General features: G+C 39.3%; 1 protein-coding gene across 4 annotated transcripts in view; it reads right to left on the bottom strand.

The window, feature by feature from the left end:
- The window catches only part of MSH3 (mutS homolog 3), a 114,464-nt gene that overhangs the window by 73,932 nt on the left and 13,226 nt on the right, over positions 1-27,306 (bottom strand). For all 4 annotated transcript variants that reach the window (XM_035567559.2, XM_035567560.2, XM_050716226.1 and 1 more), the window contains exon 9: positions 1,298-1,410. In XM_035567559.2, coding sequence (XP_035423452.1) covers positions 1,298-1,410 — 113 coding nt within the window. The remainder of the gene's footprint in view (positions 1-1,297; positions 1,411-27,306) is intronic.

Below are 27,306 nucleotides of genomic sequence, written 5' to 3'. Positions count from 1 at the left end.
AAAAGTATAATCTATATTTCAATATTTAATCTAATAAAAATCTTTATTATGTGTATAGTGTTCTATGTTATCTACAGATCAACACAAAGTGGTTCCAAAATAATATCTATGGTTCCAAAAACTGTAGACTTCTACAATAATGAGAACATATTACGAAATTCAAAACATTCGACTCCACAGGTTTTTCCTCACAAAAATGAGTAGCTGTCAGCATAAAAAATTTCTAAATATACATATTAAGTACTGAATTCTGAAATCTTGAAATATTGTGGGCAACATCTGCGCAAATTAAAACGAATAAAAAGGCCTTGGCACATGTACTGATGATTTATCTGCCTCAGCAAGTTTGCAAATAAGGTTCCATCTTGGTAAGACAGCTATTTGTGTTACATAGTGTCTCTAGACAGTGCTTAACCGCAGTTCCTATTCCAGATGCAACAATAGTAAAATTCACTCCATGATATCTCAATATAAAAGGATTTATTTTTTAAATGAAGTTTTGTCAGAGACACTTTTTTAAGCTGTTCTTCTGTTCTTAGAGTGTCAACACACACAAGAACTTAAAGAAACATTTCAGATGTATCATTTCCCTCAGTTGCAATATATGTGTGAATTTATATGTCTAAACATACTTCTTCAAGACATGAGAAAAGAGATGTTAGCCTTGCATTCACTTGTATGTAAATAACATTTGTTCTCAAGGATCACTTCCTCCAAGCTCAAAACTGGTCCCAAAGTGCAGAAAATGAAGCAAAGAGTAGCAGGAGGCCTGCATGGATGAACAAGACGCTCCAGACTAAAGCATAAAAAGGAAGAAGATGAAAGGTGGAAGCAGGGACAGGTGACCCAGGAGGAATACAGAGACACTGTTCAAGCTCGTAGGGTTTAGGAAAGCCAGAGCCAACCTGAGATTGAAACTGGAAAGATACATGAAGTGCAACAAGAGCTTCTACAAGTACATCAGCAGCAGAAGTAAGACAAGGGAAAATACAGGCCTGCTACTGCATGGGCAAGTGGATCTGGTGACAAAGGACATGGAAGAGGCTGAGGAACTCAATGCCTTCTTGGCCTTGGTCTTTGCTAGTAAGATTTGCCTTGCAGAATTCCAGGCCTTTGAGACCAGTGAGAAAGTCTGGAGCAACGAAGATTCATCCTTAATAGAGGAGGATCAAGTCAGGAACATTTAAATAAACCGGATGTAGACAAGCCCATGAAGTCTGTGATGCACCCAAATGTATTCATTCTCTATGTAAAAGCTAATGGGATGCACGCTTCAAAGACATTCTGAATTACCTACCTGTAATATCAGGCACTTCTTTTGCATAAAAATCTGTAATTAGTTGGAAAGCATGTGTGTATTCAAAATGGTGGTTTCCCATTCGTTCTATCCTAATTCTGTCATCTCGTAACCTGCAAACAAAATATAGATTGACTTTCAACATTTATGCTCCTTTCAAAAAGGACAAAGGTAGGTTACAAAGCTGGACTTTCTTTCCTTTTTCCAATGTTAGGAAGAGAATGGGTAGAGAAATGATGAGATTAGCTACTCTGTGATTGAGAACATTTTGAGATTTATTTTTGTTTTAAAACTTCCTTTTTCCACTGCGAAACAAACAAACAACAACAAGACAACAACAGCAAACTTGCCCAAAAGAGACTTAAAGAGGTTATCTAATATACCTGCAAGGTAAATATATTTTCATTAGTCATAAGAAGTGTTTACTTTATCTGTTGTTGAAATCCTATGATGGTAAAACAATTAAGCCATTCTCATATGTAACCTTTTACCATATTTAATTATGCTTTATCTTTAAAGGCTTTCTTCACTGCTGTGCAATTTGCTGCAATATTAACCTACTGCACTTTTCCTTATAGGCAGCAGAAGTATTCCTCTGCTTTATTCCCTAACTATCTAAGACTCTTCTCTTCCTTGTGCTGAAGGACTCGATTTCGTTCAGTCTTTTTGCAGAGAACATATGCTAGGCCTCTCAGCATCCCACGGTTGTTCTTTTGCTCCACTACTTTTGATCAGTATCTTTGAAGTTTTCCAAAGATGGACACAGAATTCTGACTTGGCATATTCCTCAGCACATAGCTGAGAAAAAGGATCAACAAAAAGTGCTTCATCTTTGCTACAATTTCATTTTTTCTAGCATGACATTTATGACTGCTGTCCAGCTTGAAATCTGTTAAGCTCACTTTTCTGCAAAACTGTTCCTTTGCATTCTGTCCACTACCCCATATTTGCAAAGTCATCATTGCTGCAAACATTCAGCATCTTACACTACAGAAATTACCACATTTCTGTCATGCTACTCATCCAGGCTGTCAAGGAGTTAAAAATAACAATCTAGTCCTCCCAATATGCCTGCAGTTCCTCCCAGCTTAACAGGATCTGCAAATGTAGGAAACCTACTGTTCCACCACTGAGCCAAATGAGCTCTACTCAATGAATCCTTCCATGCAGACAGCACGTAATCGAGAACTACACCTGCAGAGGATTCCATCCAGTTTTGCAACCCAAAAGAAATTCATCTAGCCTATTTCTTGTGACCCCTGCTTCCACAGCCTACTTATTAAGACAGTGGAAGAACCTTAATTCATCGAACCATACATGAGATCCAAGTTGCTCAGTACCTGGCTCAAGAGATCTGAGATGCCAACACCTGAGTCCAAGAAAAGTGTCTGTGCAACATTTACGAGACACAACTTTTCTACGCTGCTTGTTTTTACAAACTGCTCACTGAAATTAAAACTGGATGCCACAATATCAGCTGAACTTGTACAGCTGTTAATACATCATCTAATACTTGTGATGGTTAAAAACAAACAAACAAAAACTACCAAGAAAAAAAAACTACAAAAGAAACCCTGCAACCTTTGAGTATAATTATATACCCCCAGACTGAGCACTGAAGAAGCAACTGGTATAAAGCTGCCAGCAAAAGATGTATATAAAGCCTACTCAAAGTATCCAAGCACAAGTCTCATATTACCATGGGACATGAATTAACCAAGTACTCCTAGCACATTGGAATTATGCCAATGAGAGGGATGTGTAGGTGTTATAGGAAGGAAATAAATCAATACCCCTCTTGCAGTGCTTTTCAACTTCACACACACACAAAATAAAATCGGCATTACATATTCTGTTCTGAAAAGATCGATACATCTCTGAGGCTCAATTCTTAAAAATGGAAGTTATTTTCCTATAATACATGTCAAACTAGCAGTCTTAGGTTTTTCTCAGCACATCCTCGATGATCCCTTGCTTATTTCAAGTGTCTTAGTTTTAGTTGACTGATCCAATTAAGTTTTCAGTCTTCAGACCCACTGGGATTCTCCTCTGCTCCAACCCTATTCAGAACATGCAAACATTTTTAAAGCAAATGGATTTACGTAAAAGACAATTAGTCTGTGTTTCTCAACCTCTGGTAGCAATCTGCTACTTTCTTCCTTTCATCTTTCACCTGGTCCAGCCTTCACAAACGATCTGCTCTAACACATCCATCCATTTTGCTCATAAATGAGCGAATAAATTCACTACAGCATTTTGCAAGAACACTTGTTAAGCGTTAAACTTTTTTAAACATGTTGAATTCTATCTAGAGCTTAGCAGAGTACAAAGCTTTGAATCTTGAACCTGTGAGAGAGCAGGTCTTTTCTTTTGACCATGGCTGAGCAGGGACTTAAAGAAATTATTTTTAAAAATGATTTTATTTTTCATTTCTAGTTAATATGTTCTCCTAACACTGCCTTTTGGAAAAAAAAAAAAAAAAGGAACTTTAACGACTTTTAATTTAGAGTTGAAGGCAAAGCAAGAGGTTTCGCAATGTAATTCCGAATTTGGATGATTCACACCACATCTGCCTGCTTTTAAAGTAAGAGCTAAAAATTGTCATTTTCTTTAATGCATTTGTGATTTTCTTTCATTTCATAACCAAATTTAACCAACTCCTTAACATAAACTTTAGCAAAGGATAGCAACAATCAATATAATTTGACTGACTTCTTATTGTATAATACTTTTGTTCATTAACCCCACTGATAAGAAATTGTTCAGTTTAGAACTAGACCATTCAGTGATTTGTAAAGACTTACACATATTTTAGTGTTTCTATTCCAGATGCCGGTATTGCCAAACAAATATCTGATATCTTGTCTATCTAAAAGTATACATATGATATTCTTGACCATGTCCAAAAAATGGAAGATTATAGAATCCTATTCTACATATGGAGAACTTTGAATTTTTATCAACATGTATCAAAACAAAATTTGCTACAGAAGGTTTTCATGTCTGTCCTTTATTTAGCCACATGCCCACCCACAGGCCATTTTTCTGATTATAGCCAGAATGATATGTTGATGCTTATGTTGATGCTTTGTCTCTCCAGCTACCAATGCCTATTTACATCAGAAGTCAACTTGCCATCAACTTTTGTAAACATCATTCTTGTCAGAACATTGACAATGTAGTGCTGAAAACTAATACAGTATTTTATTAATAGCCTTTCTAGCATTTCTTAAAAGAAACAAGCCTCATGTTCTCATGACACTGTTGGAGCTAGTCACTACAGAGACCAATAAGAGATCACTACATCTGGGGAAAAAAACGATCTTAAGAGGAAGACTGAAAAAATGGCAGAAGCTGGGAGAATGATGAACAGCATAAATAAAACTAATGTACAGAATCTGGATCAAGATATTTGAAAAATAAAAAAATATTGTAAGGATGAGCTTGCATATAAAGGCCAGAGCTCTCAACAGCGTGCTGAATAAAACAGGAGTCACTTCATTACTGCTGTACAATTCAAAACTAAATATGCAAAAAGTGTGTAAAGAATTCTTCAAAAACAAAGACGTCAAAAGTTTTCTTAAAGCTCAGGAAGCCTTCCTAAAGAAAAGTAAGTAACTGCAGAGTTTTACCTTCCAACTACTACCCTCCCCTGTCTGTTCCACTTCAGGAATATTTAACTGCTGGGATGCGGGCACCCAGCACTTTTTTGTATATCTGCATTTCATAACACACGTTCATAAATGATACAGAATTTCAGAAGGCAGACCTCTGCTCCTAAAATTTAGTAAGATGTTTTTGTTACTGACGCTAAGCATAGATTTATTAAGCACAAATAACTGTTATTTACGTGTTCCTATACACTTTAAAAACTGCTGTTTTCTCTGCAGTTCTCACAATCCACTCTGCTGGGATCACCAGCTTATTACCGTAGGGAAAAAATGCCTACACTGCACAGCAGAGCAAGGTAACCTGAAAGCGTTAATCCTCTCAAATATCCAAGTACACAAAATGACTTTTTCTTATTAACATGCTTAGCAGAAATGACATTTCTTTTATTTTTCATCACTGTGTTGCCTTCATCATACAATTTGGTTCTAGCTCAGGGGCTGTAGCTTTGAACTTATCTGTGAGAGCTGGAGAACAATCATCCTTCCTTTTTTGGTGATACTTGGCATGAAGCTCCAGTAGCTTCTCTGGCGAAGTCTCAATGACATTTCCAAGCAGCTGTTCTTTTGGCACTGACTGCATACGTTTTTAGAAGCACAGCTTTTTTTCTCTTGCCACAGTAAAGCACTTTCCCACATTTGCTCTCAACAACCTTCAGATACCAGAGATGGAGACAATGCTGTTGCAAGGAGATTGGCAGCACAGACACCTCCCTCTGAGCATCTGCCAGTCTCAAAATGATATAAACCACTGATGCCTGTAATAACCAAACAATAATTATCATGTGCATGTTATCCATACACTAGATATAGTGATATGTACATACACTTCACCCCACAAACCTCCAGTTTTTCGAACATCCTGTCCCAAAGCCATTACAATGCTAGGAGCTGCTGAAAAGCCTGGAACCAACACTGACACACTTTAATACATATATATATATATATACACATATACATACACAGTAATACATACTTATAAAATATATATATACTCATATGGAAAAACTTGGGAAAAGTCCTTGATTATCTTTTACAATCCAACGAATTATCAACACTTGTTAATGTGTGTGTCTTGATTTCCTTCTAGTCACCTTAGCAAAACTACAGATGAGCAGAACCCTCAGCGCATCTCCAAACAAAGCACCTGGATTCAAAAAGCTCCAGAAAAGTTTCTTTTAGCTTTAGGAACTTGGAGACAGGCACTGTCAAAGATGTTGAGTACAGAGGCAAAGATGTAGAGTATCAGAAAAGCAAAGACTACTTTGCATAGGTACTCTATGATACTCTATGCCTTCTGTAAGAACAAAACTAGGTACTACAAGACAAAACATAAACACCGTTGTGCTCCAGCAGTTACTACATCTACAAAATAGACACGAGACAAATCTTTTCCAGTCTCTTTTTATCTGCCTATATGAGGAACGCGATGAGATGCACTACACTTGTTTTGGAAGCCAGCAGAAAAGATCAAGAACTGCTGGGAAAGGAGGGAAGATTAATAAGAACCAGGGTGGATTTATAAAGGAGAAGAAAATCCCATCAAATCAATTTAATTTTCTTCAACAGTATAGGAACAGGTTCTGTAGAGAGAGAAGAAGCATACAATTTCCTACATGGTTGATTTCAGTGAGGTTAATTTATAGCATTACACATGACATTCTCATAACTGATTTCGATTTTTCATAAACCTGATTTACATGAAAGCACTTATTACAGAGTGAGCACATAACTGGCTGGAGAACAATACTCAGAGTGGTACCAGGGATTCACTGTCAAAATAAACGAACGTGTTCTGCAAAGTTCCGTGGAGCTCGATGCTGCACACGGTAGCATTCAGTACTCCAGTTGTCACTTGGACAATGAAACAAGGACAACCCCAGTTAACTTTCCACTGCTGTGAAGCTGAAGTGGCTGCACAGAATGTTAGAAAACTAGACTTCAACTCAAAACAATCTGGCATGCTGGAAAAATTATCTAACAAATGTGAGTTCTCTCCAACATTTGTAGCTGCGAATAAACAACACATGCACAAGTAGAATGGGGAATGAGCATGAAGAAGTTCTAACTTCTAACGTAGTAGGAGTTCTGTTCATTAAACATCCAAAGCATATATTGTTTACTTGCATAACAACGACAGAGAGCAGTTCATACCCAATGACTAGCACTATTTGAAGTGATCTTCAGTCCCTTTTGCAGTTGTGTATCAGCTCACAGAACTGCTGTTCAGAGTCAGCAAAGCATCTTCTCCGTGCTACCAGCAATATTCCCCTCTGCATTTTGGAGGTGTTACATAGCACATGACACTGGGAGGATGTAGTGCATCCTGGTGTGGTCTCATCAGGGGACTGACAGCACACCAGATTCCTCTGCCACATGCTTGTTGCACTTACCATCACCTGCACCCCTGATGGTGACACAGCTTTGTAAAACAGCTGTGCAGGTTTGTCCCCAGAATCACCGCTGGCACCACAGATTCTCCATTCATGATCGTGCCAACCAGCAAAAAAATCTCTCTACTCGCACGACTTCAAATAGATTAAAAAAAAAAACAATGCAACATCAACACAATGACAAAACAAAACCAAAATATAGTAACACCCTGCCTACTACCTGCCATACTATGCTAACGCTAACAAAATAATATTCTTACAATCACACCCCACTATGGAAAATGCCTCTGTCTGAATCAAAGTGTGAGCAAGGAGAACGTGAAGACACATCCAATCAATTGCTCGTGGTAGCTTGGGATGACCCCTGCGGCTTGCCTCTCTCTTTTCTGCACAGCAGCAAGTCCCTCACAGCAGGGCACATTTTGTCGCCCTGTTTAAGTGGTCTGCGACTATTTCTGCTCTGAACTTTCTGACATCAGTTATACAAATTTAAGGTTGGAAGTTTCCAGCAGAACTTGCACACATTTCTCCTTCAGAAAGATGATTGTGTTGTGGTGCCTTTCTGTCAGGGAACAGTTCAACAAATTCCAGATGCCTTGAAACACATGGGGGGATGGGGATCAAACAAACAAAACAAGACTGAAAAACAGCTTTTTGCTGGCTTAGCCTGGCTAAACGGCATAGCAACAGGAAAGTGAAAATACGGTGACTGACGGGACCACAACAGCTCCCTCCGATCACTATTTCTGAGGTACAACGTGGCACCAGCTTGCCACCAGCAAGCTTTTGGGAGCACTGACTGTTGTCTCAGGCTCGTACCACAGTGCTCTTCAATCCTCCCTGGGGCCAGAAGCGTAGTTTTACTGTTTGCGGTTGGTCAGCAGGAACACTTGTCCCCCAGGGCCTCTCACCTGCTGCCTGCCCCTCCTGCCTACAAGTTCTCCTACTTCTAACAACGCTGAGTGCCAGCAACACCCGCAGCAAGCAGTGCGGAGCCGAGCATCCCACCACCCCAACTGGGGCACCTCCACAGGTCGTGTCGTCCATCCTCCTCCTGAACAGGGCCATTGCCAACACCAGGTCGCTTCACAGGGCTGTACGAGCGTCTGGCACTGCAGTAACAAAGGAGCTGACAGAAATGAGGAGCGGGGTGTAAGAGCAAGCCCAAAATGAATTTTAAAAGGATGGATCAGCCACAGCCGCAGGAGCTACACCCCAAGTGGAACTCAAGTTCCCACAAAGAGCAGCACAGGATGATGGCACACATACCTACTAATGTTGCAACACAAAAAGCACAACAGTTACAGCTGCCCTTCACTGAAACCACTACGAGGAGACGAGTGCCAAAGTTTTCAAGGACGTGACCCGTACTAGAAACATGTAGAGATCTGCTGTTCTCGGAGAAGCACGGCACAAGCAGTGTTTAGGGAAAAGAGATTTAACTTCAAGAAGCAACCTCAGGGTCAAAATGAAGAGTCCCATCCATGCAAAAGATTGGAAAAGAAACCAGAAATGTAATCCAGGAATTTATATCACCATTCTAATCTGTTTCTGATATATTTCCCCCCCAGAAGCCAAGTATAATTAATTCTGAAATGTTTGCTTTTACAAAAATGATGCCCTACCTCTAAACACTGTTGAATCAGCTCATGTAAAGAAGTAGTTAATGTAATTTCATACTTGACCCAGAAAATCTACAGCAACCAATTAATACTACTTTAAATTATCCTGTAACACAGTAATAACTGACTGTCAGAACTCCCCCAAAATTGTAACCCTTTCTTTCTCTTTTTAAACCAAAAGGGACCTGTCAGAGAACATCTACGCCACCAGACAACAGAGTGACAAGCAGAAAACCTGAGCTCTGCATCACATATTCTGTTAGTATGACAACATTTCCTTATATAATTAAGACAACATCAAGTGCTTTATAACATTAGCAATAAATCAAACACCAGGAAGAGAGCAACAACTAAAAGATGCCAAAGCATTCTGTACAGGCAGACCAAAGGAAAAGACGACAGAATGACCTTAAAATAAAATGAGTTTTGAAGCTCTAACACAAATGTGTATGGTGAATTTTGGACCATCACCTTGTCCCAAAGGTCAGCATTTGCAATATCCCCTCACAAACCCACACCTCTTTCACAGTGTTATACATCTTTGAAAAGTGAACGCACTGCTCTTTGCATCACGATGTCATGTGTTATCAGATCATATGTGTGTTGATTGACAGGAACATGAAACTTTTCCCCTTCTGAACAGCAAAAACTTTTGAGCACAAATCACTTTTCTTTGTTTCTCTTCCTATCTTTTTGGAAATATTTCCCACCTATTAGACCTTGTGGTGAAGTCATAACTGCTGTTCTTCTGTCAAATTGCTGCCTATTGTCATTAAATTCAGCATTACAACCTCATTCTAGGATCAAGCTGATGGAGGAAAACTTGGTATAGTACGACTTATTCAAAGACATACTTACCCTAGCAGCAAAATGTAATGGCCCAAATCCAATTTGAGCAAAGTCAGTTCAATGTTTAACAAAGTTTCCCACACATTATACTAATCTCTCTTCCCTTATGCTGTGTCTGAACCAGCAAAATCTCTAAGGCATTCCTAGTTTAATATATTTATTATATACCACTGACCTTCAAAACATTCAAAATTATCTGGAACCTATACACACATATGCAAAACATTTAGCAGTTTGTCCAAGAAATGAAAGGTAACACTTAAAATAATCAAGAATTAAAAGCAGATGACTACAAGACAACGTGTTTCTGCAATGAATCTCAAATTCAAGCTAAGACTTCTTCACAGGATTAAAGACACTTCTTCACCCAAATCAGTGCTGAATATTGCGGAACATACCAGCTACAGAGAATTTGCAACAATTCAGAGGAGTGCAGCTGAATTATGATCTGTGCATTTGCCCAAGTTATGGATAAAAGCATATTCGACTAGCACAGATTAGAGAGCATAGATGTGAAGCTGAATGGAAGTCATCATCTGCTTATGAAACACTATTTCCAACAATTACATAAGAAATAATGGAGATGGTGACAGAGTCCGTCCATGTATCTGTTATAAATCATTTTAAACTAACCTCCCACACTTCTACCACAGCTCTACCTGCCAAGAACTGTCAAAAACATAAATCCTCTTCTTTAATCAGCATGAGAATTGCTGTGGAAATATACTAGGATCACTGAACATGCAATACAGACCACGCTCAGAAAATAAATTGCTCCTGCTAGCAGGAAGGCCATACCCGGATTTTCCACCCGTCAGTGTGCTGAAGCCATCGAGGTTAGCAGCTCCAAGGAGGGGCCTGGCTGCTATTCAGGCTCACACACACCTACCCTTGCCCTGCAACGACACAGTATGCCCGCTGCTTGGTCTCCAGCTCTGTGTAAGTGAAGCTCAGAATCTTTGATAACGAACAAACACATATTTGATAAGGGCAAAGCAAAAGGGAACTCTTACAAAACGACAGTCTGGCTGTTTTGCTGAGTGAGACTGGTGTGTTACAGGAAGAGAGAAAATGTGGAGGTCCCCCAGGGACAGCCCGAAGCAGGGAGCAGGCCAGGGAGCAGATGGCTGTACTTTCCACACAGATGTCATGTGGGAATGGAAGAGCTGAAAGGCCTCCAGGAAGAATCTATCTATGCCTCATCTGCATTACAGAGAGTAATATTCTGACCCCTATCTGGAAACCGATCAGCAGTCAAAACCGGCTACATGTAACTAATCCTGCATGCTGATCCATGGCTTCGTGTTCACAGCTCGAGAAGCCCTGATACAACAGAGAGAAACTATGGGGAAACTGGAAATTTTCTTCTTTCAGTTTACTAGAAGTGCAGATTGTGGTTCAGAGCACAGACAATTGCCTACCATTTCTCCCATGCACTCCTCAGCCATGTCCTGTCAGGAGAGACTTAACTTGTTCTCCAAGTGGCAGATGTCACCCAGCAATATGCACCTGAAGAAAACCTCCCATTTCAGGAAAAAAAAAAAAATTAAAAGGCTGAATGCTCTTAATACTTTGCATGGCCCTGTAAGATTACAGACCAACTTAAAAGAAATTGAACAGGAAAAAAAAAAAAAAAGAAGAAGAAAAGAAAATACAGCTCATAACATCTCACTTTAATTTACATTTGACAGGATGCTAGGTACATCACGGTTTTGCAGTTATGCTGACAGGTCATACCTGGTACTCAGGAGGAAAACCTACAATCGTTCTTGAATTCCTTGTGTAAAACACCACATTACTCTAAAAAGTTATAGCAAAAAGAAGGAGGAATAAACATCCAAGCTATCTGTCTTCACAATTCAGATAATTTTATCCAGGTATTTTTCCACAAGACATGATACTCTTAACTAACCTTTTTTTTTTTTTTTTTTTATTACTTTTAACTACCTGCAGAACAAGTGTCTAATTTATATTCTGACCTGAAACTTTTCAGTGGCTATTCCTCCAGGTATCACCCACCCTTAAAAAAGGTGGGAAATACATTCAGCGAAGCTGCAGAGGAGAAGCACACCAACACAACAGTGTTCATATACAGCACAAGACTGCATATCAGAGTCATATTAAATAGATCTGCATAACCCAACGGGAAGAACAATATGGCTAGGCTACACTGTGCTAATTGTAATTCAGCTAGCAGAAGTAAAAGAAGCACAAAGCTTCATAACCACTGGTATTTGCTGATGCTCATTTGCCTGTTTCCTTTAAAATTATACCTCAATTATTCTTGTCACTTAGACATGCTTTTTCTACACAGATAAGGGACGTTGGTATGAATTTTGTGCAAAGAGAAGGCAGGAAAACATATCAGGATAAAATAATTTCAATACAGTGAAGGAAAATGATTCTTGTGGCAGTGAAAGCAACCTCACACTGGGCCACATTTGCCCAAGTATGATAAGATTGAGAGAAAGGATTATTCCTCTCCACTTCATATTCATAAGACCATACCTGAAGTACTGAGTCCAGTTTGGGCCTCCTGTCACACATCACAAGACACACATCAACAAACCGGAGGGAATCCAGAGGAGTATCTCTAACACAATTAGTGGGCTAATTAATACAGCAAATAATGGCAGACTAAGGAAACTGTTGGGTTGGGTTGTTTTGTTTTTTCTTCTTTGTTTTGTTTTGTTGTTATTCTTTGTTTTCCAGGACAGAGTAAGCAAAGGGGGCATCTTATACCTAAAAGGCATACAAAAAAGCCTAGAGCAGACCCTTGTCTTAGCAGCTCAATGAAACAACAAAACCAGACAGTCACAAGTTGCAGCCTAATCAAAACTCTGCTTGGACTTCATGAAAAAACTCTTCCCCACAAAAAACAGTCAAACATCAGAGGAGGTGGTATAGACAGCCTGGGGATATTCCATCCTTGAGGATTTTCCAAACTGGACGAAACTACGTGCAACTGAAGATAACCCTGATTTGAGCAAGAGGTTAAGCAAAATGACCTCCAGAAATCCCATCCAAGCAAATTTTTCTTCCCCAGGATTCCAGAAAATAAATGATTATACAAAACTGTGAAAGTTATTAAAGGCAACATAAACCATTAGCAGCTTAACTCCACAAATAAGAAGAACATGGAGTCTGGCTGTATAGCTTTTCTTGCCTTACAGCACTGTTCTGCCAAGCTGTTTCCTCTGGGTTGTACAAAAGAGATGAGCATAGAATATTTAATTTATTGTTTATAACAATCTACTAATGACATCAGGAATGGACCAGAGGCTGGAATAATTATGATTCTAGAATTGGGTTGTGACTACATCGTGATCTCACAACGTACTCGTACAAAGTCCTTCTCACACATCCCAGAAACTCAAACAGTGCTCTGAACAATGGACACTCTTTTTCAAAAAAAGAGGGATTTTCCATGCAGGAATTCTCTTAATAAAATATCTTGGCTTGGAAAACATCATCCATCCAGTAACTAGGAGAGGAGGAGACATGCTTTCCCATTTTTTGTGAGGAAAGTTCATATGGAACAGGACAGGGAATACTATTTAAGCTCATTGTCCAGCCATATTTTTTCTGCTGAGAGTGTGGCACAAAGTCTTTTAAGTTATATTTTGATTTCTGGCATGCATAACTTGCTATTCACATTGCATTTTCCTCTCATGCCACTGACAGCATCACTTGAACTGAAAGGACATGATAGATTATATAACTATTCAGTCTACTAGATTTTACCTTCTTTTTCCCCTCTATTTGGAGGATTAATGTTTGGGACACGTAACATGTTAAAGTCTCCTCTAACGGTACAGAAATAACAAGCTGCAACAAGACCATGCAGCTGTCAACATTTGTAACTACAGATGTAATTACAGACCATAAACAAACTACTAAGCATTTCCACCCCCAAATCGAACCCACTATGCTTTGAAGAAGCTTCAATAATCAAACTATACGTTATTATAGAGTTTGCTTTTGTAGGTGGTGTATACCTTTTAAGCCTTATCATCCTTTTTAAGGGAAGATACAGCTGGAGGTTGCTAAAGCATGTTTAGCAACCATTTCACAAAAGGAAAACTGAAATAAAGATTCCATGAGGCCCTTCTTGTACATTGGGAAAATAATTCCCAGCCCTGGGAATGAACGCTGTAAACCTAATGGACAAAAGATACTCTTCCCATGCAGTAAATACTTGCACATTTTTAGGCGTTAAGGTAAGACAATTTGGTAAGATGGAGCTTGTCTTCACTACATGCCTATTTTACTGCTCCCAATACAAGACCCGAGCCTCTGAACCACCCCGCTGTCAGAGGACTTTGTGTATGTAGAAAGGAAAATGCAACCACACGTTCAGCTTTAGTCATGCAATGCCCCCCTCTGGGAACAAAGCATTCTGACATGCTAGCTGTGTATGCCATGTTTTACACGTTTTTTCTTTCTGTGCCTACTGAAGACTTAGCCTGCCCCCATACGAGAGCAGTATATACCTGTAGGTTCTGGTCACCCAACGTGCATTCAGCTAAGAAACTACATGTTAAACCTCACTGCGTGAGGAGAATTTGGCACGGGGAACTTCTCATCTGCCTCAGAGAAAGAGCTTTACATGTTTTGTAATGTTTTTAATAGAAGCTGCTGGACAGAAAACACAGAACAGCTGGCTAGTCAATTATACTTTTAATTAATGTTTCCTTTGATAAGCTGATAGAGATTTAAGAATCCATTAAATGTGATGAGATGAACTTGTTAGTTTTTCAACAAATTATTTTAGGCTTTCCTGTGAGATGTACAAAGATGGTTAAACACACTGACATTTCTCATACAGTAAATACTGAGAATGTTAATAATTATGCCCTCTATACACAAATTTTCCTTTCACTGCCATATTCCTGTAATTAAGAATGGCACATTTTAACCATGAATTGCTGCTTACCTTTACTTACTATGAAAAGTTAACAGAAGTGAAAAAGCAGAGAAATTATCTTTCCCTATGGTTTACTTTAGTCTGTAACATACAGGTGCTGTATACCATCTACCTTTCAAATCACTGCTTTGCTAGGATTTGTGATCAATGAGCCAAAAGCAAAAAGCTAGTTAAATTATTTTACAAATGGAAAATACATTTGAAGGAAAGAGAGGAAGGCAGAGTAGCTTTAATGGTACACTTTTAAAGAAAAAATGAAAAAGGAGATCAGGATTTGAAATTGAAACTGAATTTATCTCATGTTTACACTTCAGAAGTTTCACTTTAAGTGAATGCTCTCTCTGGCAAGTGTTCAGCCCAAAATAAAATTCTTAATACCACACAACTGCATACCATCTCTGCAGAACTCAAATGAAAATGGAAGTGACAGAGGTTTTAATTTGTTTGTTTTTAAATTACAGAATTAAAGAAAAAAATGGTATCTTCTACTAGCAACTGTGATTTACTCTGATTTAATAGATTTTATAAGTCAAGACTTGACTTAGGGAAACTGAAGAATAAAATTTACGTTACTACCCACAGATGAAATGTTTCCAATGCCAGAGGAATAGAGAAATAAAACTACTAAGTGTAATTCTGTTTATTTTTGTCAGAGAAAGGATTTTAGCACACAACTGAGAAAAATCAAGAGACACATTGGCTTCTTTTTATTCAGATCCTGTATTTTAAAACACACAAAAGTTGCTGGCACAGTACTTTGAAATCTGTCTATAAAGAATGTTCCTAACAAAAACACAGGAATTCCCTTCAACAAGCATAATATAAAAGGTAGATCTCTACATTGTACTCACAGTAAATTGTGATACATAGACACACCTGAAAATACATCCCTCTTAACACACATCCAATTCTTCATGTGATTTGCATCTGAAATACCACTTGAATACAGACCGCAAAAAATGGAAAATAGACTTCAGTTTCAGGCTAAGTCCTCTCTCAGCAGCACATTTCTTTCCTTCATAAGTCACCATACTGAAGTAGGATCAATAAAATCCATTCTGAGGTTCCCTTCCAAAGGATGTTAAAAATCAAATATAGAATCACAGAATGGCTGGATGTGATCCAAAAGACCATCTAGTTCCAACCCCCCTGCTGTGGGCAGGGAACCCTCCCACCAGACCAGGTTGCTCAAAGCCCCGTCCAGCCTGGCCTTGGGCACTGCCAGGGATGGGGCACCCACAACTTCTCTGGGCAACCCGTGCCAATGCCTCACCACCTTCACAGTAAAGAATTTCTTCGATATCTAATCTAAATCTCCCCTCTTAGTTTAAAACCATTCCCCCTTGTCCTATCCCTACACTCCCTGACAAACAGTCCCAGCTTTCCTGGAAGGTCGCTTTTTTTTTTTTACTGGAAGGCCGCTCGCTGTAAGGTCTCCCTGGGGCCTTCTCTTCTCCAGGCTGAACAACCCTAAATCTCTCAGTCTGTCTTCACAGGAGAGGTGATCCAGCCCCTTGATCATCTTCACAGCCCTCCTCTGGACTTGTTCTAATACTTACTTCCATGTCCTTCTTGTGCTAGGGCCCCAGAGCTGAGCGTAGGGCTCCAGGTGGGGTCTCACGAGAGCAGAGCAGAGGGGGACAATCCCCTCCCTCGCCTTGCTGCCCACGTTGCTGTTGGTGCAGCCCAGGACACGGTTGCCTTTCTGGGCTGCAAGCACACACTGCCAGCTCGTGTTCAGTTTTTCATCAGCAGCACTCTCAAGCCTTTCTCCTCAGAGTTGCTCCCAGTCAGCTCATCACCCTGCCTGTATTCGTGTTTGGGATTGCCCCAGCCCATGTGTAGGACCTTGCCCCTGGCCTTGCTGAACTCCATGAGGTTCGCACAGGCCCACCCAGGTCCCTCTGGATGGCATCCCTTCCCTCCAGCGTGTCGACTGCACCACTCATCTCTGTGTCATCGTCAAACTTTCTGACAGTGCACTCAATCCCACTGTCCCTGCCACCAGTGACATTATTAAACATTACTGGTCCCAAGACATACCCCTGAAGGACACCACTCATCACACTGGTCTCCCCCTGGACAATGAGCTGTTGACCACTATTCTTTCAATGTGGCCATCCAGCCAATTCCTCATCTACCAAACAGTCCATCCATCAAATCCACATCTCTCCAATTTAGAGACAAGGATGTTGCATGGGATTATATTGAAAGTTTTACACATAACATACTCCTTTTTAATTACATTTGCTGATATGCTAATTATGTATCACACATTGAATAAACTGCCATGTAAATTTCAATTCACTTTTTTAACATCAGAAAGCTACACAATAATTATTTATTAATTTGACTGAAGCCCCTCTTTTCCTTTAAACCCTTTCAGAGGCAGCTAAGGTAATACCAAGAGTCAAATATAACTCCTCTGTAGTAAGTAACCCTTTATTTGCATGGTGAAGACTCCTAAAAAGGATGTATATACCTTGACTGGGTAGCCATTTTTACACTTTTTGCTTTCTCTTCTGTCGTTCCCCTCACTGTGGAGCATGACACCACTGGAAACAACTCTGGCACGTGTCACCCTTGAATCTACAATATGAGCAGCACAGAATTATTTTGCAAATTGCAACATGCAATGATACTAGCAACATAATGAGTAGTCACTCTCATCCACTTCCCAGCGGTCCACTACACAAGTGCCCCCACCAGATTTGCTGAGGCTATAGTCAGGTATTGAACGGATGGATGTAGTCAAGAAAAAGAGTTAATTACCTTTTCATGTCAGAGCTGAGGGTGTTTGTCTCATCACAGTCCTTGCTTAGGCTTTTTATAGCACTTCTGACTTCAAAATGATCCATCGTATTTCAAAGGGCCCTACACTCACGCTAAGTTACAGAGCTCTTTTCTGCCTGTCTTCCATACTACCACAAAAGTCATCACTTCAAACCCAGTATCCCTCTGATGGATTGTATGAAATGTCAGCCTCAGACGAATGTAGATATAGAACCCTGCATTATATACATACTCAGACACAGAATGACTGGACCAAGTAAATGAGGAATTTAATCTGTCTAATCAAAATCCTACATTATACAAGATGGCATAAACCCAGGGATCTTAACTGACAGCTGTATCCACATCTTAGTGTTACAAATTAAAAAAAATAAATAAAAAAAATGATAGTTTCCATTTTGCCAAGGCTCAAAAAATCACGTTGTGATTTTGCGTAACAAATGGTACATGATTCCAAAGTATGCACTCCAAAAAATAAATTAATGCAAGTTCATCATAACTGCATTTGATTATGACTGTTAGGAAAGCATTTCTTTACTCAGGCAACCCAAAGGCATTAGTATTCAAATTCGTCTGCCAAAGTGAGTTTGCGGTCTGATTCTGTGCCTGAGTCCTAACCAACAATTTATTTTTCAGAACCAGATCAGATAAATAAACATTTACAACTATATACTCTATTTTCAGTCCTTTACAGCTTAGTTTCTACAATGTTTTCCACATCTCCACGCCTCTACATACTTCAAGTCAGCAACCATTACAGTCCCTAGTAGATGAAGACCCCATCAGAGTCCTTCACTCTGCAAACCCATGTGAAAAATCTAGCAGAAAGGAGCAGCATCCCTGGCTTGTGTGGGCTAGAGAAAGGACAGCAGAGTTCCCCATGCTACGTTCAATTTTCTTTCTTCAAATTCTGAAGCTGGCCTGAACAGACAGTCATTAAGTCAATCTGGTCATAAAATACTCACTCAAAAGAGGAGTAGCATTTTCTAGGTTGACTGACAACTTTCACCAATCCAATTTAAATGCAAGTATTCTCCACTGTCGTCAAAATGCTGCTGCACACACAACTGTACTTTTCGTGAGCTTTGATGGAGACCCTAAACTTAAATCAATTAATTGTACATTAAAATCTTGCCTAGGAAAATGGATGTTCCTCCAGATTCAAGGAAAACAAAAGTGAAGTCCAGTCATCAGTTTACAGTTTTCCTTGGCTATAGATTTTTTAAGCTCTTTGTAAGCCAAAGAATATTGGCTGAGCTATTTTTCTTTTTACATCTATGAATCTGTCATGAAATGCAGACTTTTGTTTTTTTTACAGACAAGGAGTTTACAAACCTGCGTACAGCTCATACATATCTATAGATAGCAAAACTGGTACATTACATGCATATACTTTTACATCCACTAACTGAAAATACAAGTGCTTTTATTAAGTTTCAGAGACAAATGAAGGTTTTTTGTTTGGTTGGTTGGTTGGTTTTCTTTGGTCAAGGATGTGAAGAATAACAAGCATGCTGTATTTGCAATACATACAGAACGTTTTATGGTGAAGCATGATTTCTCTACTTAGAGACACAAATCCATGTGGAATCTTTTCACAGAACAGTTAAAACATCAATTAATACTGTAAGTAAGGATTTTTGACAGCTGCACAACTGATTATGTGTTCCTCAGAAAAGAAGGCCTTATTTTTCAGCCTTTTCCTCTTCCTACTTCCCTTTCTCTCAGATATAACAGGAAATCTTTTATAGCAAATGCAACACTGTCCTGAGAAGACCACCTTGCTCTTCACAGTGTTCTCTTGGTCCTTCCTCAAGCCCTGATAAGAGGTATTTAGTACAAAGTGAAATGCATAGCCCAAAAGGAGTAAGACATGCAGAGAGATGGTTTGAAGTTAAAAAAAAAAAAAAAAAATAGAAGAAACACTGAAAGTGTCCAGGTATGTTACCCTTCCTTCTCAGAACCCCGCACTTCACCAGCTTTGGAAGAATGAAGAAAGGTAGAAGGGTCTCACTTACATCCTCCCTATGTGGGGAGCTGCTGCTTCCATCTCCACATAAAGGTCCGTGCCAGACACAACTTTGCACAGGGGTATGTGACCAAAATGACAGTGCCAAGCAGCCCATTGCAAGGAGTGCATGAAATCTGTATGGAGATGGGGAAAAGGCAACCTAGAGACAGCAAACAAAAGGGCACGTAGCATAGGTGTAAAGGGATGGTATGAAGGAATGGAGGGGCAGACAGTTGTCTTCCACCTGACAAGAATCAACAGAGACAGGCACAACATAAACAAAGATGAGGAATGCAATGCATTCAGGCATATTTGTTAGAAATTGTTTTTAAGTATATCCATCTGCTTCTCTGAAGAAAGATCCTTCCATGTAAATGCAAAACAAATATACATACATAAAAACTTTCTGCGTTAAAAAATACTGTAATAATAAGATTTTTACTGGAAAAGTTAATTACTAAAACAATTTCAAATTCTTTATTAACTCAGAAAATATCCACGCAAATGTAGGAGTAAACTTAAGTACGAATTTCTTACAATCATTTTTACTATTCCAAATTCCCAGGCAAAGCATCCATTTTTAAAGTACACTGTTCATAACCCTAATTTACTGAAAGCACCTTACCTATACTATACATCAAATGAACATCTGTTAAGAGAGACAAATGTTGTAAACCAGTCAAGCACAAAATTGGACTATTAAAGATAACCTGGAAGACAAAGGCTTGTTCCCTCTTTCAGTTCAGGAGGCTGACAGTACTTGAGAACCCATTTCAACTTCATTTTCTTCAAATTAAGAAAATGAATATATTCTGTTATGAAAAATAAACACATTTCATAGCTTTTCTCTCTTCCGTAACTTAAGGTGGGGAGGATGATAGATGCATAAAAAGGGAATTAATCTTCTCTCTCTACTGTCACTGCTATCTGTATGCCAAACATGCAGAGTTTCAGTCTTTCTTCCTCCCACACTACCCTCACTTATATCACTATATTGTTTTGATTAAAACTGCTTAATTTCTAACCCCTAGCACTAACAATGATGGCAGGGAAGGAGAAGTAAAACTTGAGGAATTAACACATCCTAGGTGTCAATGATGCCAATGTTTCATAGCTGAAAATTTATGTCCCAAGTCAACTTCTAAGGAGAATAAATTACAGAAGAGAAGGTGTTATTAAGAAAATCCTAGGACTTAAACAAATACACCAACAAACTTACACAGTCTGTTAAAATAAAAATTTGCATGACAGCTTTAAGACCTTAAGAATCCTCCATTTGAATGTCTGAGCTATAGCTGCAGGTTACTGGAACATTTCCACTGACATCTGGAACAAATGAAAACTTGTAATTCATATTCTGGTAATAAGAATGAGTTGGCATCATTTATATATATGCTGCTTCGCCATATGTTAGCTCCTTCACAGTCAACCAAACTGTACATACACGTTCACCCCTGCAGAAGTCCAGCTAGCTTACTGCTCGATGAAAACGGTCACGTTACCTGCACGTTTCAAGCACAGGACACTCACAGTGGAAGTCACCACAGAACAGCCAACGTGCAGGGTAGCCTAGAGTATGGACTAGAGTAGCACCAAAGTACCAGCGTAACTATATCCTTAAAAAAGGATTTTACCCTCATTCAAAATTCACTTTCATTCCAAAAAGAATTAGCAGCTTTGCTTGGAGTTCAGGTATTTTTAAAAAGAACAGCCCCTTAAATTTTGTTCTAGTCACCTCAAAACACATAAACAAATGGCTGGCTTACCCTAAAGACCTGAGTGCTCCCAGTATCTGTACAGTTGAATTGCTGAGACATTCAACAGTTGTGCACATAGTTTTTACCTGTACTTCAGTACAGGAGAGACAACTTCCACCTGTGTGTACAGGTGCGTGCCTCCTGTCCTCTCACCTCAGCACAGCACGCAGTTGCTATACTGACAATTGTACAACTCTCCAGTTTACACAAGCCTGTCAGATATAATCACCAGCTCCACAAAGAAAATCTGTGACACATCTCTACTACCTTATCAGCAAAGCAGACTTCCGTCGGTAAATGCTCACTTCTTCAAATGATACTTGCACTATCTGAAAACTGGAAATTAAATTACTAATGTGAATTACATTGCAATAACAACACCATCTGGGTGACTTTAATCAGAGCAGTGACCTCCAACTCAGGTTCAAAAAATTTCAAATGTAAATCGTCCCTTCAATGTAGAATTATTGAACGTGGAAATTTATTACTATTGTCCACCAAGCCAATTAATACACCACAGTTATTTTTCTTACAGATATCTGGGGAAAATTAGTTATTATAAATTGGTTGCCATCATCCACTCTCCCCCTAGTAACAGGGCCAGCAGCACTCCAGATGGAGGTGCCACCTGCAGGAGGACCAAGGTGCAGAGCTCCAGGCACCAATCTAGATTTGTAATCATGAGCTCCAGCATCCTGCCCAGGTTGAGAAACTTCTAAAGCTGCTGTGAGAAGTCAACTGTATACAAATACATACTGAGAGAAATAAGCAAGTAATATCATAACAACCAGAGAGGACAACAAAAAGTAGAACTACTTACACGTCACCTTCTCCTGCAGTTTTTGTTCTCTCCTATAATAATGAATCAAGTATGTGCCAAAACATGAAAAAGGAGTATTTTGATTTTCCTGCTTCTTTCAGTATGGTACTTTTTTCTAACTAAAAGTTAAGTTTTTTGACTGTAAGAAGTTGCACAGCCACCCAGATCAATCTAATCATTTTTAATTTAACAACTGCCAGCTCAACTGCCAGGAAATAAAAACAAAACACTAAATCATGTATATGACTAATCAGTGCAAGAAAACCACAAATACAGCTCCTGAACACAACCCTTTTTTCATGCAGCTTGCAATTACAGGAAAAATAATGAACCTTCAAGCCAGGTATGAACTACCAAGGAAGCTCATCAGTGTGCGCGGCTTCCTTTTTGACTGGAGGAATTTAGAAGAACACATTGGCTGGGCAAGGCCCACAATCGCCTGCTGTTACTCCATTGATGGAGCTAACATTCTTTTATCTGATTAGTCACCCAGGTTGAGAAAAGCTCTCTGAGAGCACCTGCACTACATTCAGACAAAGTGCTTTGAAACTTTCTTCCTATGTTTTCCCAGTGACACAACTCCAGACTCATACCAGAACAGTAATTTCATCCAAAGGATGCGTGTCTGTGTTGTGTCCCGAACTGTGAAGGGCAGTAAGGTAGGCAGGGATGAAGGTCATCTTCACACATAAGAAATCTGTCAAGAGATTTACACCACACATTTCCCTTACCTGGCAATGTCACAGAATACAATAATGAACTCCAGTGCTGAGAACAGCATCTGTTTCATGACTCCAACAAGATTAAATTGAAAACCATCTTCCAACAACGATTTGATAATGCTGTGGTTTTTTTTGTTTCTTTTTTCCATGTCTGTTCAAACCAAATAAGCTATGGCATGACTGATATTCTTCAAACAGCTCTCTATACAGCTGGGTTGCCCAAGCCACGAATTGGGTTATTAGCAGTGCAAAAGGCCTCTTTAATCCATAAACATCTGGTCAATAATACATTTGTGTTTTTTTATTTACAGAAAATGGCACACATGCTGTTTTCATACTTGACTTGCTTTTTTCCTGCTGCAAATTCCACTGCCTGTAGCTTCCATTTATACTAAGCATTCTCAAGATGTTTGTCACAGCTTGCCTTTCACTTAAAAATCCATGGGAATATTACAAAGCATACAAACCACGTAACCTCTAGGATGACCCACTGTTTAGATACTTTTCACTCCTTTGTTCAGTAATTTCATCTGCAATACTGTTTACTCTTGCTGTAACCATTTGATGTCTTGTTTTTGCCCCTACTAGCCTTCTCCTCCTTGCTCACCTACAAACCTTCTGAGCTCAGCTACAGAAATGCATGCACATAACTGCTCACTGTTTTAAAAAGTCCTCGACAGTAACTTTATGAAAGCACCCTCTGATCTGAGCCATTATCAGCCACATATGAAGATCCACAAAATTAAATGCATCGTATATTTGTTTCCAATATTTCACTGAGCTCATTCCAGTTGAGTTTCTACCCATTCCCTGATGACAAATTCCTAACTCTATCTATGAGAACCATCAGCCATGAATAGCACTACAGACCAATACATGCAATAAATCAGCTGTAGCTCACTCCTTAAAGGACAGTTGTACTTCCTGTTTGTAGGAATCTCGAGCACTGCTCTATTCTACTATGGCACCAGACATACTGAAACAGAAAGCCAAAATACATCTCTTTTTCTTGATTTCTGACATACTACAATTGGCAGGCAGGATGAAGGAACAGCAAGCCAGCAGCCAACGACCCCCCTACCAAGCCACAGCTAATGACCGTGCTGGTAAGAAGAGATCATGCCAGGGCTGAATGTAGAGAATGAAACCCCTGTGGAGCAGCTACCTGAGAGACCACCTTGTGGGTGACTCTTTACTGTGCAGGTGGCTGAGCACTGGCACAGGCTGCCCAGAGAGGCTGCAGGGTCTCCTCCTTGCACATCTCCAGAAGCCACCTGGGCATGGTCCGGGGCACGCACCCTGCTCTGGGTGGCCCTGCTGGAGCAGATGAGCTCCAGAGGTGGCTTCCATCCTCAGCCATTTTGTGATGCTGTGACCCCACCTGACACTAAGTTAAAGGCAGAAGACACTGCCAAATCAGAGGGGGCATTCAGCACTTCACTGACAGTGTAAGCAGAAAGACCTTGAAACTGTACTTACAGAGGTCCTTAAATACAAAGAAAGAAAATGTGTATTGCATGTAATGATGGAAGACCAGCTATTTGAGGGATTCAGTCCCTGGGTAATTTGATCTTATCAGTGAATGGGGAGGATAATTTCCTTCTGAATGGATTTGAGGAGGCAATTCCAGGCAGCAAACTCCAGGCCGAAGGCAATGCTGCAGTATTGAAGTAAAAACAGAAACCTGAATGTCATAACCAGAAGATAAAAAGTCTTAGATATATTACAGGGCAACAAATAGCAGATCTAGCTGCAGTATAAATTAAGCAACATATAATTAAAGCCTGTGTCAAAACTGCCTCCCCTACTACAGGCCCAACCTAATAGGAAGAAGACATCATGGTCTGCAAGCAGAGTAACATGAAAAATCTGGGGGCATGGACAAGAAGTTAGTTACCATACCATCCCTGTTTTATATTGTTGGCCAGATATCTGACAGAGCAGGTTTAAATAAAAAATAGTGAAACAGTGCAGACTTGGGTGGAATGATGCTTTGGAGCTCAAAGTGAAATACTTCTCAAAGAGTGACACAATAGAACATTACCAGTGTTTGCATAAAAAGGCCAAATGGAAAAAATGTAAGGAGAAGCTCTGGAGCATCTTAAGATTTGCTGGACAGAAGCAGAGCATTTTTCAAAGAAACAAAAGGTGGGTATGTGAGAAGACCAGGAGTGACTGAAAGGGAAATGATTTCATGAAGACCAGTACAGACCAACTTCTAATGCAGCCAGTGTTAAGGAGGTATTGACCCTTGACAAGGAAGAGCATGCAGTACAAAACATGGCATTCTCCTGTAGAAACATACGTATATATTTGCAGGGAAGAATCTTTTCTTTGTTTTCTAGAAAGAAGGAAACTAAAAGCGTTAAAATATTTTCCTTGAGCCAGGCCAACTCTTGCAAACAGATGTTACTAACGGCTCAGGAACAGAACAGTACCCGCCAGAACAGTTTGTTCTGAACCAGTTTCCATAGCCTACTTTTAACTTAAGGATTGCTTTTGAAGGAAGGCTCGCCACCAAAGCTGACCTGAAGTTCAGTGTCCTTGAATAGTATTTTCTAGTGATTATGTTTTATGGACAATGTTTCCCATGACATTGGCAAGAGGACCATTTCATTTACCACCTGAAACAGCAATAAACTGGAAGAAAATGAACATGAATCACGCCACACATTTAAAAACACTTGTTTCCATGAGTTTTAAAGTACCAAGGGGGAAAGTTTACACAGAAAAACATGTAACTTGCAAAAATATCTACAACACAAGTTAAGCTATTTTTTAAAGCTTACTAATTTGGTAAATGAACACCAAAGTTTGATCCAAATGGCTAAGCAAAATCTTTACAAAAAGAATCTAGCTTCTTTCAAACCAGTGGTAATTCAAACCTATTGATTTTAACGCTGAGACTTCTGCCCCCTCTCCCCCAGGAATGCAGTTTAAATAAAGCAGCTTTGTACTAGCTGAATTAAAGCTCCACTCTATGAACAAATCATACAAACATCTAAGTATTTAACTTTACTTAGTGTTCATTACATTAATGTTTATGCCTAACTTGGACACGGAGCACTTCAGAACTGGGGCTGTATCTTCCATTTACTCTGCAAACTGCTTTCTTGGGTACAGCTCAAACAGCTGCTCTGAGATTGTTCTTCCTAAAACAGCTTTTCTGCTGCTTCAGTCATTTATTAACCTACTATAAAATTTGTTTAATTCTTCCCATTGCGAGACCCTGTTTTCAGCCACATATAAATATGTGAAAATATTTTCTCCACTGATTTGCAGTATTAGCAAACATTTACTATTGCTGCACTTCATAAAATTTCAAAAGTGAAGGAAGAGGCCACTTTCAAATGTGTATTTTTATTGACACTTTCATTTCTGACTCAAAATTCTTTACGCCTATTTTACATTAATGCATAGAAATAATTTCTAACATAATGATGCATTCCTTAGGCTTAAATACAATCTCAGTGATTATCAACCATATTAAGACACTAAAACACTTTCGGTGACTTATTTGGCTCTTGTTTCTAATAGAAACAAATTTAGAACAACAGTACCCTGCTCCTCAGCTGTTCTTTTATTTCTGTAATGTGTGTTCTTTTGATGCAAATTTGGCTGTGAAAATGTACACAATACCAAAATAGAAGCACCAGTAAATACTGTGAATGATTAGGTGAGTCTGGACATAGCTGTGGTGGCAACAAAAAGAGAAGAATAGGAAGAGGGAAGCACAGCCCCACAGAAGAAATATGCACGTTATGTACGTTTTATATTTGTAAACTAAAGACAGATAGACAAGTACACTGCTATATACTCTTCACATTTGGTCTTTTTATATTATTAAAAAGAGAGAGGGGAAAAAAAAAACACAGAAAGCAAGGAGATACTTCCAACGTTATCAATACAACTAGGCATTAAAACTGACCATGTCTGCTGCCATAAAGGCCCAGTCATTTATCTTGACAAGTTTTTCTTTGTTTGTTTTCCAACTATCTTTGAGCACACTCTGTACAGGAGACCTAGCCCACATCACATTGATCTAATATGCAATATCCAAAAGCAAACTGTCCCCCAAGTTACTCAGACAACTCCTGGTACAACTCTTACAAGACAGCTGCATACAGTCAGAAAGACTCATCTCTGCTCCCACCTGCTCCTGACCACTCCAAGCTGTCTGTCTGTTGGGACTGATTTTCTCTCCTATCCATACCCTGTTTTTTTTTTTTTTTTTTTTTTTTAAACTTCACCAGTTTTCCACTACATTATAAACGCTAAATGAGATGATATGCCTTCATGAAATACAAGATCCCAGTTCCAATGGGTTTAGTCAGAAAGGTCGTCTAAAAATTGGTAACGAAACCTCTCCCAGCTAACAGATGCTTCTTACAAGGAGTTATCAGGAAAAAAAAATGCAGACAAAGAATGAAATTCCAAGTTAATGCAC

Source organism: Cygnus atratus, chromosome Z (assembly GCF_013377495.2).
Source record: "Cygnus atratus isolate AKBS03 ecotype Queensland, Australia chromosome Z, CAtr_DNAZoo_HiC_assembly, whole genome shotgun sequence".
Lineage (NCBI taxonomy): Eukaryota > Metazoa > Chordata > Aves > Anseriformes > Anatidae > Cygnus > Cygnus atratus.
The sequence above is the reverse complement of the archived record's forward strand: the minus strand, read 5'-3'. Positions and strand labels throughout refer to the sequence as shown.